We start from the raw sequence: 14,239 nt of genomic DNA, 5'->3' as shown, positions 1-14,239 counted from the left end.
TGTGCTAACTTTTAAAAAAGCTTAATTTAGCAAAAAAGTTTTTCTCTAAATTTTTTTTTAAGTCTTTGGAAAAAAACCAAAAAACTTGTACGATAAAATTTCTCTTAAAAACACATATTTGAAACGGCAAGTGCTTGCTAAAATTATTCTGTATTTGTTGCTGAAATTTCTCCAATCCCTTTTAGAATTATTCCAAACTACCGTACTCAACTGCTTGACTGAAAAGTGATGGTGCTAGTGTTATTAACACAATGAATACAGTATAGCTGATACTGAAATGCTGCTGCTGCATCATATCAGTCGTGTCTGACTCTGTGCGACTCCAGAGATGGCAGCCCATCAGGCTCCCCTGTCCTGGGATTCTCTAGGCAAGAACACTGGAGTGGGTTGCCATTTCCTTCTCCAATGCATGAAAGTGAAAAGTGAAAGTGGAGTCGCTCAGTCGTGTCTGACTCTCAGCGACCCCATGGACTGCAGCCTACCAGGCTCTCCTCCATCCATGGGATTTTCCAGGCGAGAGTACTGGAGTGGGGTGCCATCGCCTTCTCCGGATACTGAAATGAGTCACATCTAAAAAGTGTGCATCATTATTGGTAGGTATGAGCACACACAACTATTTTTATCAAACAGGAGTAAACATTTTAATTTACTCAGAGCAACAAATAAAATTCTACAGCATCAAGTTGAAGAAGGGTATAATAATACAGTAAATGTTGTTAGGCATTAGAAAAGCCAAAACCTACATATCATTCATTTTTACATCTTGTTCCTCTTTTACAACACCTATGGTAAAAATAATACTAGCGTTATGAAGGCATGCAAACATGTGCTTTTGGGTATCCCAAATTAATTAAGTAGTTACATTTAAGAAGAAGGTCTGAAGAACTGAAGATGAACTAGGACTAAAGTAATTTAGATTCAAGTTGAGGCAGTGGCACTAATGAAAACTGCTCCCTCGGGAACACAGTTATCACAGGGGAGATGCAATTTTCTCATTCTGAAAATGAGGAAGTTGAGCTAGTATTAGAAACTTAAACTAGTGGTCATACACCAAGATATATTTTGCTTGGCTCAGGTAGTGCCTTTAAAGCATCCGAACTAGTTGGCAACATCTAAAAGATGGTTAACATACATAAAATTTAAGAAAGAGAAAACTTATTTTTCAAATCTGAGTCAGCTTTTGCACTTCAATAATAGGCTGGAGCTAAAAGCAACTGGCTATGCTCTGATGATTGGACATTCAGACACATTTCCTTGACCCACTCTTATCACTGGCCTGCCTCACTCATTTTATCTGCCTTTATTTACCTCACTGGGCCAGTGTGCATTTAAGTCTGTATCACAAGTTAAATCTATAACCAATATTGTTTGAGAACATCCTACCATTTAGAAAAGGTTCACTTTTCTTTTTTGTACTATACATTGGTTTCTACTACCAAACAACTGGTTTATAAAGTTTCTAACTGTTTAATATTCTATCCCTCTTTCAACATTAATACAGCTCAGAATATAGGGAGAAAGGCAGAAGTACCATCAAGCAAGTTTTACCTGTGAATTTGATCTTGCCGGCTTGATCGTACTGGGGCCAGACCATCGATTTCATCAAAGAAAATAATTGATGGGCGCATCTGATAGGCCTAGAAAGCAGTCCAGTGATTGCATGCTATCATGAAAGACTTCAAATATGTAGACTCAATATAAACCACTTTAAATTCATTCCTACTTGCGTTTAACAAGTTTTAAACAATATAACTGTAAATTCAAGAATTGTTTTAAGGATTCAGATTAAATTATTAACAGCATGTGATTTAAGTTTATTTGCATATTCAGCTGGAAATATTCAAAATACACACTCCACTGGTTATGTCCCTTGGATTTCATATAGCTATAATTATCGGGACACAAAAAACATCTATAGAAGACCAACTGTCAAAGCAAAACAAAGAACAGAAGACAGTGACACAGCCTTCCTCCATGTCAGGATGAGAAAACGTTTAACAAGATGCTATAGTTTAAAATCAATTTCAGTAAAATTAAAATTTAAAAAGCCTCAGTGAATTTTACAAAGAGATATAAAAGCATTTGCAGCACTATGCCTCAGTAGATCAGAATGTATTATCTCATAACTGTCAATACATCTGGGATATGAACCTGAAAGCCATTCAGGCAGAGCAAATCTTCAGCTTGCATAGTGAAACATAAACTCACTAGTGTTATCTCTTTATGAAAATATCACTTTCTCTAGATACAAGACCTAAGACTCCAAAGAATTTAGACCCGATTATTCTTTTCTCTCTAAAATTGTTCGTCATAAGTTGGTGTAATCAAGACATACAAAGGAAAATAATCTAGAAACATTATATATTTGACATAACTATTCTGAGTCTATTTCTATGAAAAGTGATTAAATGCAACCTTTATCCAATCCTTACATACTTAATCTACATTGATTACAGATCTATATAGGCAAATTTTAATATCATACCTGATCAAATAGCAATCGCAGCTGTCTCTCAGATTCTCCTACCCACTTACTCAGACAATCAGCACCTTTCCTCATGAAAAATGCTACTCTTTTATCCCCTTGACTGCACTCATTGGCAAGTGCTCTAGCAACCAGAGTTTTTCCAGTTCCAGGTGGACCATAAAACAAACAACCTCTGCAAAAGAATAAGTATTCTTTTAGCACTACATTAAAAAATAGGCTAAACAAAATTAGAGATCAATTTCATGAATATAATTAGAGAATAAGAAAGTAAACAAGACAAGTGAAACATTTCAATACACAAAGCACGAATTAAAACCTGGGATTAATATTCATACTACAAAATGAATATTGCAACTAAATAAATCCTTTATTTGAAACATTTTCTTTTATTCATTCAAATTTGTTCATATTACCTTATCTTGCAAAAAAGGTATGATTGACAGTTTACTTTTATAATGTATCAGTGGGGAGAATCAGTTCAGTTCAGTCGCTCAGTCGTGTCCGACTCTTTGCAACCCCATGAATTGCAGCACTCCAGGCCTCCCTGTCCTTCACCAACTCCCGGAGTTCACTCAGATTCACGTCCATCGAGCCAGTGATGCCATCCAGCCATCTCATCCTCTGCCGTCCCCTTCTCCTCCTGTCCCCAATCTCTCCCAGCACCAAAGTCTTTTCCAATGAGTCAACTCTTCACATGAAGTGGCCAAAGTACTGGAGTTTCAGCTTTAGCATCATTCCTTCCAAAGAATACCCAGGGCTGATCTCCTGCAGAATGGACTGGCTGGATCTCCTTGCAGTCCAAGGGACTCTCAAGAGTCTTTTCCAACACCACAGTTCAAAAGCATCAATTCTTTGGCACTCAGCCTTCTTCACAGTCCAACTCTCACATCCATACGTGACTACTGGAAAAACCATAGCCTTGACAAGATCGGCAAAGTAATGTCTCTGCTTTTGAATATGCTATCTAGGTTGGTCATAACTTTCCGTCCAAGGAGTAAACATCTTTTAATTTCATGGCTGCAGCCACCATCTGCAGTGATTTTGGAGCCCAGAAAAATAAAGTCTGACACTGTTTCTACTGTTTCCCCATCTATTTACCATGAAGTGATGGGACCAGATGCCATGATCTTCGTTTTCTGAATGTTGAGCTTTAAGCCAACTTTTTCACTCTCTTCTTTCATCAAGAGGCTTTTTAATTCCTCTTCACTTTCTGCCATAAAGGTGGTGTCATCTGCATATCTGAAGTTACTGATATTTCTCCCGGCAATCTTGATTCCAGCTTGTGTTTCTTCCAGTCCAGCGTTTCTCATGATGTACTCTGCATAGAAGTTAAATAAGCAGGGTGACAATATACAGCCTTGACGGACTCCTTTTCCTATTTGGAACCAGTCTGTTGTTCCATGTCCAGTTCTAACTGTTGCTTCCTGACCTGCATACAGATTTCTCAAGAGGCAGGTCAGGTGGTCTGGTATTCCCATCTCTTGAAGAATTTTCCAGTTTATTGTGATTCACACAGTCAAAGGCTTTGGCATAGTCAATAAAGCAGAAATAGATGTTTTTCTGGAACGCTTGCTTTTTCCATGATCCAGCGGATGTTGGCAATTTGATCTCTGGTTCCTCTGCCTTTTCTAAAACCAGCTTGAACATCAGCAAGTTCACGGCTCACATATTGCTGAAGCCTGGCTTGGAGAATTTTGAGCATTACTTTACTAGCATGTGAGATGAGTGCAATTGTGCGGTAGTTTGAGCATTCTTTGGCATTGCCTTTCTTTGGGATTGGAATGAAAACTGACCTTTTCCAGTCCTGTGGCCACTGCTGAGTTTTCCAAATTTGCTGGCATATTGAGTGCAGCACTTTCACAGCATCATCTTTCAGGATTTGAAATAGCTCAACTGGAAGTCCATCACTTCCACTAGCTTTGTTCGTAGTGATGCTCCTAAGGCCCACTTGACTTCGCATTCCAGGATATCTGGCTCTAGATGAGTGATCACACCATCGTGATTATCTGGGTCTTGAAGATCTTTTTTTACAGTTCTTCTGTGTATTCTTGCCACCTCTTAATATCTTCTGCTTCTGTTAGGTCCATACCATTTCTGTCCTTTATTGAGCCCATCTTTGCATGAAATGTTCCCGTGGTATCTCTAATTTTCTTGAAGAGATCTCTAGTCTTTCCCATTCTGTTCTTTTCCTCTATTTCTTTGCACTGATCGCTGAAGAAGGCTTTCTTATCTCTTCTTGCTATTCTTTGGAACTCTGCATTTAGATGCTTGTATCTTTCCTTTTCTCCTTTGCTTTTCGCCTCTCTTCTTTACACAGCTATTTGTAAGGCCTCCCCAGACACCCATTTTGCTTTTTTGCATTTCTTTTCCATGGGTATGGTCTTGATCCCTGTCTCCTGTACAATGTCACGAACCTCATTCCATAGTTCGTCAGGCACTCTATCTATCAGATCTAGGCCCTTAAATCTATTTCTCACTTCCACCGTATAATCATAAGGGATTTGATTTAGGTCATACCTGAATGGTCTAGCGGTTTTCCCTACTTTCTTCAATTTGAGTCTGAATTTGGCAATAAGGAGTTCATGATCTGAGCCATAGTCACAGATTTTAAGTATCATCCTTGGTCTCAGTGCCAGTAACACAACACCCAAAGTTTTGCAAGAAAACAGTGGGAATGACCATGAGATAAAGTAGGATAAAAGAGAGAAATTGAAGTAGTGGCTGGGTGATACGGACCAGGACAATGTAAACAATTGACAATAATTTTTGGTGATATCACTGCACTGTCATGGGGTAATGCAGTTTTTTCACCTATTCCCAAAGTTATTCACTGATCTCATGGCAGAATTCTGAGAAAATAGGTTATATTCATACTCTTCGTAGAAATGATCAAGTAACTGCTCCTTAACTATCTAATAGTTATTTAGTTGAAAAGTTAAAGATCTCAAAAAAAACCCAGAAATGACAGAATAAGAATGGCCAAACAAACAGAAAAGTGATGGATGAAATAAATCTATTAAAAGTCAAGCATAAAATATAGAAGAAAAATTAAGAGAATTCCCTGGAGGTCTAGTGGGTATGATTCAGCGCTTTCACTGCAAGAGTCTGGGTTCAATCCCTGGCTGAGGAACTAGGATCCTGCAAACTCTGCAGCACAGTCAAAACAAAAATAATAGGAAATGGACATAATCAAATGCAGATGGGGAAAAAAAATTGTTTAGAAGACAATCAGAATTTAAATGGAATAAATCAGTGATTTCAATGGACAAAAGCCAAGACAGAAACAGATTTTTAAAAATATATTTATTGGGCCAATAGTTTTTTTTGTGAGATTATCTTAAAGAAAAAAAGTAAGGATTCCCATAAAGAGGAAGCAAAGGAGATGTTCATGGTACTGATTATCTGTTAATAACAAAAACTTAGGAGAAAACAAAATAGTTGGCAATAGCAGAATCAATAAAATATGATACATCCACAAAATGGAGTATCATTCAGCCATTAAAATGGAAAGAGAACATACCATATAAAAACAGTTTAACACAATCATACGTTGATTTTTTATGAGCAGAAATGTAAGAAAGTGAAAATGAAGAGAAAAAATGGAAGGGACTGGTCTAATTTTTAAAATAGAAGTACAGCTGATAAACAGTATTAACTAAGTTAGAGGTGTAAAATACAGTGATTTACAATTTTTAAAGGTTATATTCCATTCAGCTTTTATAAAATATCTGCTCGATTTCTCATTTTGTATAGGATATCCTCGTAGATTCTTTCATACCTAACAGTTTATACCTCTTAATCCCCTACCCATACACTGCCCCTTCTCAGCTCCCTCTCCCCATTGGTAATCATCAGTTTGTTCTCTGTATCTGTGAATCTGTTTTTTCTCTCATATGCACTAGTTTGCTGTATTTTTAGAGTTCACATAAAAGCGATATATGTATTGGCCTTCCTCTGATATTTCACTCAGCAAAATGGCCTGCAATCCATCCGTGTCGCTGCGAATGGCAGTATTTCATTCTTTTTATGGCTTAGTAGTACTCCACTGTGTACACAGTAATATATGCCACGTTTCTTTATCCATTCATTTGCTGATGTGGACACTTAGGTTGCATCTGTATCTTGGCAGTTATCAATAATACTGCCATGAACACTAGGGTACATGTGTGTTTTCGGAATTAGTGCTTTTTTGGACATACGCCCAACAGTGGAATTACTGGTATATGATGGTAGCTCTATAATTTTTTGAGAAACCTTCATACTGTTTCTCACAGTGGCAGCACCAATTTACATTCCCACCAACAACATATAAGGGTTCCCTTTTCTCCACATCCTTGCCAACATTTATTATTTGTCCTTTTGATGATAGCCATCCTAACAGGTATGAGGTAATACCTCACTGTGGTTCTGATTTTCATTTCCCTGATGATTAGTGATGCTGAGTATCTTTTCCTGTGCCTGCAGGCCACGTGCATGTCCCCTTGGACAAACGTCTATTCAATTCTTCTGGCGATTTTTTAATCAGGTTGTTTCACTGATGTTGAGTTGTATGAACTTTATATATATGTTGGATATTTATCCCTTATCAGTTATATCATTTGCAAATATTTTCTTCTATACGTTGCCTTTCTGTTTTGTTAGTGGTTTCCTTTGCTGTGAAAAAGCGTAAAATATAATTAGGTCCCATTTATTTATTTTGGTTTCATTTTAGGAGATGAATCCAAAAAAATATTGCTATGATTTACATTAAAAATTCTACTTTTCCTATGTTTTCCACTAAGAGTTTTATGGTTTTTGGTCTTAAAGTTAGTCTATTTTGAGTTTATTTTTGTATACAATGTTAGAGAATGTTCTAATTTGTCACTGTTGCTTTAATTCACTAAACCACTTTTTTTTTTTTGCCACCACCCGTGGTTTGTGGGATCTTAGCTCTCTGACCAGGGATTGAACCCAGGCCCCTGGCAGTGAGAGCATGAAGTTCTAACCACTGGATTGCCAAGAATTCCCTAAAATTCACTAAATGACTTTAAGTAGGTACTTTCAACATGTCCTGTCATCATTAAATCATTATTTAATATTCTATATTTTTTATTAATTTTTTAAAAATTCACCAGTGTTTAATTGATTTATGCTTTAATTTAACTAAAATGATTTATGCTTTAAAAAGCCTACAAACTTTTAAAAGTTTACTTAAATCAATGTTTCCATAGAGGGTGATTCAGGGAGAAAAATTATAAAAGGAAAAAAAAATCAGGAACTAGGGTTTAAAAACTGGTTAAGTAAAGTATAAAAACTAGAAGAAAGAAGATAAAAAAAGGATGGTGATTAAAATTTTAAAAAGCATAGTGATACAAAAAACCCTTACCCTCCTGTCACCAAAACAGCAAATATTAAAGTTGGTGGGGAGAGGAGAGATATAAAAGAGAAAATACAATTATATTATATATGGTTTGACCGCAAATATATATATATATATAGGCATAAAGCAAACACTGAAAATTGATTCACTAAGTTTACATGTATACAAATAAACTACTGAAAGTATTAAGGAAGGGGAGTAAATATTTATGTATGGAGGGTAGGGAAAGTAAAGGAGCCAAATAGCCACTGCTATTGCCAAATAGCTTCATCCTTAGAAGCCTATAAATTGTGTCTAAAATAGAAAAATGAGGGACTTCCCTGGTGGTTCATAGTGTGGCCAAAAGACAGAAACAAATTTAAAAAACAGAAAAATTAAAATGAAGAAGGGTTGAAGAGGGCCTACCCTACTTTTGTAAATTTTTCTTTCTCAAACTTACTGTGCTATTTGACTTTTAAAGTTAAGTATATATATAAAATCAACTATGTGCACATGGGTGCTCAGTTGTGTCTGATTCTTTGCAACCCCACAGACTGTAGCCCTCCAGGATCCTCTGTCCATGGATATACTTCAGTACAAAATAAAAATACATATATTAAAAAATTATGTGCATGTATGCACTTCCACATACTACATCACTCTGCTTGACCTCCCAATTGTATGTAATTATTTTATGCCATTATAAAATAATAATTTATACTGTTAAGTTAATCATGTTCCCATTATAACTTGTAGTTACAATTATCTTTTATTTTTTATCTGGCTATTGATTGTGAAAACTGAAAAACATTTTTTACTACTGTGAAAAAAATTTTAAAAAGATATTAAAAAACTATGTACATATATTACTTTGATATAAATTTAAAACTAAATCACAAAGCTGAAAGGAAAAAAGAGTATGTAAGATAGGAATTTTACTAAGTGTATGAAAAGTCATGGGAAATGATTTTTTTTAATGGAGAATCAATTTTGAAACCATTTTTCATCTTAAACATCGAGAAAGTAAAAATACTCAAATCACCCAGGATCTTGTAAAGGCAAGTATAACAAATGACTCTAGACCTGGAAATTACCAAGAGAGAGGCGGTTTCTGGACATAGCACAGGAAAGATTTTAGCTAAAATAAAATGTATAATTAAATTACCTTGGAGGTTGAATTTTGAATTTTTCAAAGACTTCTGGATAAAGTAATGGAAATACTACCATTTCTTTTAGAGCTGCAATATGATTAGACAAGCCACCAACACTATCAAATCGTACCTGTTAATAGAAGGGAAACATTGACATTCTGAGATTTGGGAGTCAAAGCTAAAATCTTATTTCATTCTTAAATTATATCCAAGCCACATATATTGAGTAACAGTAACTTAACAGGAACAACTAGCAACAGTTGTGGCGTAAAGATTAAAAAAAAAGGTTCTACAAAGATAAAAATTTCTTATAAAACACTGCTTTTTAAATTTTAAACTAAAATAATACATCTCAGACTGTACTCACTGAAGAATCTAGTTGCATTGGATCAACATCTGCAAGGCTTGCTCCGATTTTCATTCGATCTTTATAAATTCCTTTTAATTCATCTTTTCGAAAATTTAGTGGGAGGCACCTAAGGTTACAAACCCCAAACATTCATCAAACACCACTTTCCTCTCCTAAATTCCATGTCAGAATACAGACATTTTTCTTAAGAATTAAAAAAATTCCAAATGGAGTAATCATGAGATTATGTGTTTTGAGTTCCTCCTTTTCTTTACTAGTTGAGAACTTCAGTGTTAGAAATATTTACATCTGAAGGCTTACACAATCTAATGAAAATATCACAAGATACTACAGCAACATAAAGTAATTCATGGTTGAGAATTCAGGAAGCATCAACATACATTATAATGATAGTGTCTGACCTACAGACACTTTACCATTTGCTGGACACGGTTTTAGTTTAGGTGCTAAACAAGTACAAGGTCATTAAATTCTCACAATACTCTTACAACATAGGTATTATTATTAATCCCATTTTAAAAGAAAGCCAAGGCACAGAAAGGTTAACTGTCTCGCCCAGGATCACACAGATAGTATAAGTGGCAGATCTAGGAATCAAGCCTGACTCCAGATCCGCCACCACCCTGCTATTATACCTCTCAGCAAAATATGCAGAACCCACCAGCACCTGGATACATGTCAACCTTTCCAAGCAAGAGTGAATCAATACTTTCCTAACTACTTTCAAAAACATTTACAGTAGGTTACAAAAAAATATACCTAGAAAAAGCTCTTGTTTTATAGATGGAAGAATGAAAACGCTCATGTTAAAAGTTAAGATACTTGTACAAGAACGCCTAAGCAAATAATCTCTGCCACTACTAAATACAAGTAAAAGCACACCATCTTCTCCCCAAGTGACAATTCTTGCTAGTTTCAAATTCCATGAGAAATTTATACTGCCAAGCCTAAGACGGAAAAGTTTTCAATTGTGGCTTTAAAAAAGATATTTCTTAAGTAATTCTTAATAGAACTGCATAATATAAAAGTCATAGGACTTAACGTACATTTCTATAAAATGAAGGCAAGTACATAACTTTTGAATGATCTAACTCACTGTCGTTCATTTCATAGAAATGAAATGCACACCAAAATGTATTAACCACACTAAAGAATATACTATTAATTTTAATAATGTATTTTATATGTCTCAGTTCAGTCCAGTCACTCAGTTGTGTCCAACTCTTTGCGACCCCATGGACTGCAGCACTCCAGGCCTCCCTGTCCATCACCAACTCCCGGAGTTTACTCAAACTCACATCCATTGAGTTGGTGATGCCACCCAGCCATCTCATCCTCTGCCGTCCCCTTCTCCTCCTGCCTTCAATCTTTCCCAGCATCAGGGTCGTTTCCAATGAGTTAGTTTTTCGTACCACGTGGCCAAAGTATTGGAGTTTCAGCTTCAGCATCAGTCCTTTTAATGAATATTCAGGACCAATTTCCTTTAGGATGGACTGGTTGGATCTCTCTGCAGTCCAAGGGACTCTCAAGAGTCTTCTCCAACACCACAGTTCAAAAGCATCAATTCTCTGACGCTCAGCTTTCTTTATAATCCAATTCTCACATCCATACATGACTACTGGAAAACCATAGCTTTCACTAGATGGACCTTTGTTGGCAAAGGAATGTCTCTGCTTTTCAATATGCTTTCTAGGTTGGTCATAGCTTTTCTTCCAAGGAGCAAGTGTCTTTTAATTTCATGGCTACAATCACCATCTGCAGTGATTTTGGAGCCCCCCAAAATAAAGTCTGTCACTGTTTCCACATCTATTTCCCATGAAGTGATGGGACTGGATGCCATGATCTTAGTTTTCTGAATGTTGAACTTTAAGCCAACTTTTTCACTCTCCTCTTTCACTTTCATCAAGAGGCTCTTTAGATCTTCTTCACTTTCTGCCATAAGGGTGGTATCATCTGCATATCTGAGGTTATTGATATTTCTCCCGGCAATCTTGATTCCAGCTTGTGCTTCTTCCAGCCCAGCGTTTCTCATGATGTACTCTGCATGTAAGTTAAATAAGCAGGGTGACAATATGCAGCCTTGATGTACTCCTTTCCCTATTTGGAACCAGTCTGTTGTTCCATGTTCAGTTCTAACTGTTGCTTCCTGACCTGCATACAGACTTCTCAAGAGGTAGGTCAGGTGGTCCTATAGTCCCATCTTTTTAAGAATTTTCCAGTTTGCTGTGGTCCACACAGTCAAAGGCTTTGACACAGTCAATAAAGCAGATGTTTTTCTCGAACTCTTGCTTTTTCAATGATCCAACAGATGCTGGCTATTTGATCTCTGGTTCTTCTGCCTTTTCTAAATCCAGCTTGAACATCTGAAAGTTCACAGTTCATGTACTGTTGAAGCCTGGCCTGGAGAATTTTGAGCATTAACTTTACTAGTGTGTGAGATGAGTGCAATTGTGCAGTAGTTTGAGCATTCTTTGGCATTGCCTTTCTTTGGGATTGGAATGAAAACTGACCTTTTCCAGTCCTGTGGCCACTGTTGAGTTTTCAAAGTTGCTGACATACTGAATGCAGCACTATCACAGCATCATCTTTCAGGATTTGAAATAGCTCAACTGGAATTCCATTACCTCCACTAGCTTTGTTCGTAGTGATGCTTCCTAAGGCCCACTTGACTTCGCATTCCAGGATGTCTGGCTTTAGGTGAGTAATCACACCATCGTGGTTATCTGGTTCATTGTGATCTTTTTTGTACAGTTCTTCTGTGTATTCTTGCCACCTCTTCTTAATATCTTCTGGTTCTGTTAGGTCCATACCATTTCTGTTCTTTATTGTGCCCATCTTTGCATGAAATGTTCCCTTGGTATCTCTAACTTTCTTGAAGAGATCTCTAGACTTTCCCATTCTATTGTTTCTTCTATTTCTTTGCACTGATCACTGAGGAAAGCGTTCTTATCTCTCCTTTGTATTCCTTGGAACTTTAAATTCAAATATCTTTCCTTTTCTCCTCTGCCTTTCGCTTTTCTTCTAGTCATAGCTATTTGTAAGGCCTCCTCAGACAAAAATGTCTCAATATATCCCAAATATTTCATCACACAAAATGAATATTTAAAAAATTGACATAATTTACATTCTCTTTTTTTGTACTCAGTCTTTGAAATGCAAGAGTGTATTTTTTACCAAAATGGATGGTAAATCTCAATTCAGATGAGCTATGGATACATTTTAAGTGTCATATGTGGCTGGCTAGTAGCCAGCATACTGAATGTTGTGTTAAGCTGCTTCAGTCATGTCTGACTCTTTGCGACCCTTTGGACTGTAGCCTACCAGGCTCCTTTTTCAAGGATTCTCCAGGCAAGAATACCAGAGAGGACTGCCATTTCCTCCTTCATGGGCACTTCCTGACCCAGGGATCAAACACACCGCTCCTACAACACAGGCAGATTCTTAACTGCTGAGCCACCAGGGGAAGCCCAGCATACTGAATAAAACAGAGCTAACATGATTTAAAAAACACAGAGAACTTAGGATATAAAAAATGATTGGTTTGCATGCCCCTTCAATATGTTCTAGTCGCTTTATCAAACATTGTTTCCTACCCTACAAATATTGCATTGTTAGAATCCAAGCACTGAATTATTCATTTACCCCCCCATATCCGTAAAATGGGAGTAATTTTTGCCCTGTTTCTATGATTATTGTGAAAAATCAAATGAGCTGATTTAGTATGTCTGAACTTATCCTACAAGCAGTTATGAAATAAGTTAACCTTTACATTTTCCTGAAGAGTTCTACAATACGAATTTTTTTATCATTATAAACAGAAAAAAAATTTTCAGTGAAAAAACAATTATTTCCTCAAGTCAGTGTTTACCAAGCAGCATTTTGGTTTTATAAGAAAACATATGCTCTGGACTTCCCTGGAGGTCCAATGGTTAGAAATTCGCCTGCCAATGCAGAGGACATGGGTTCAGTCCCTAGTCTGGGAAAATCTCACATGCCATGGGGCAGCTGGGCCTACCAAGCCCATGTGCTGTGACTACTGAAGCCTGTATGCCTAGAGCCCGTGCTCCACAAGAGAAGCCGCTGCAGTGAGAAGTACTGCAACAAAGAGAAAACCCTGCTCACCACAGCTAGACAAAGCCCACATACCGTGACAAAGATCCAGTGCAGTCAAAAATATATAAATTAAAAAAAATAGGTTCTAACCACAGTGAAGTTTCAACTGCAGATATTTCACACAAGAGTTATTACATATTAAGGCTTATATATTAAACTGGTATATAATTTTTAACTAATTTTTTAATATGTGCCAAGCTGTACATATTCCCAAATTATTCATTTTTCTTTCTACTTAAAAAAGCTGGCAATTTTAAAGGAATCAATAAGCACTTACCTGTTGATAGCTCTATTACGGCTCCTTTTTCTTCTCCTCTCAAACTGCTGTTCATCTTCTGAAGAGGATGATGAAGTAGAGTCACTACTGTGGATTGCATGCCTTCGCCTAAAGAGGTAAACTGAAATCATAATGGAAGAAGGCAGGAGAAACATACAATACAAATATCAGAAATACCTAAAAATACCTAGTGATCCAAAAATGTTTATCATAAAATTAATGTATTTGCTGAATCAATGAAGTGAGCTTTGTTGGTTCAATCTTTTGAAGTAAATAAAAGACTTGGATAACTGAGAATGGAAAAGATAGGAGGCTATAGGCATCATTAAGACAAAACATGGTCCAGGCAGAGTGACTTATTATCTTAATATAAGTCCGGTACACTCAAAGAGAAGGTACGATAAAGAGGGTTTTGCAATCTTTGGGAGAGTAATTTTAGAAAGTATTTTCAAGATTATACTATATATAACTTACATTTGGAAGGGAATCACCTATTTTGAAA

The 14,239-nt window shown here is 36.5% G+C and overlaps 1 protein-coding gene across 2 annotated transcripts in view; it reads right to left on the bottom strand.

The window, feature by feature from the left end:
* Window positions 1–14,239, bottom strand: part of ATAD2 (ATPase family AAA domain containing 2) — a 67,232-nt gene that overhangs the window by 26,875 nt on the left and 26,118 nt on the right. For both annotated transcript variants that reach the window (XM_069599939.1, XM_069599940.1), the window contains exons 9-13: window positions 13,738–13,845; window positions 9,345–9,453; window positions 8,992–9,107; window positions 2,486–2,660; window positions 1,549–1,637 (exon numbers count right to left, since the gene is read on the bottom strand). In XM_069599939.1, the coding sequence (XP_069456040.1) occupies window positions 1,549–1,637; window positions 2,486–2,660; window positions 8,992–9,107; window positions 9,345–9,453; window positions 13,738–13,845 (597 nt within the window). The remainder of the gene's footprint in view (window positions 1–1,548; window positions 1,638–2,485; window positions 2,661–8,991; window positions 9,108–9,344; window positions 9,454–13,737; window positions 13,846–14,239) is intronic.

Source organism: Ovis canadensis, chromosome 9 (assembly GCF_042477335.2).
Source record: "Ovis canadensis isolate MfBH-ARS-UI-01 breed Bighorn chromosome 9, ARS-UI_OviCan_v2, whole genome shotgun sequence".
In the NCBI taxonomy this organism is placed as follows: domain Eukaryota; kingdom Metazoa; phylum Chordata; class Mammalia; order Artiodactyla; family Bovidae; genus Ovis; species Ovis canadensis.
The sequence above is the reverse complement of the archived record's forward strand: the minus strand, read 5'-3'. Positions and strand labels throughout refer to the sequence as shown.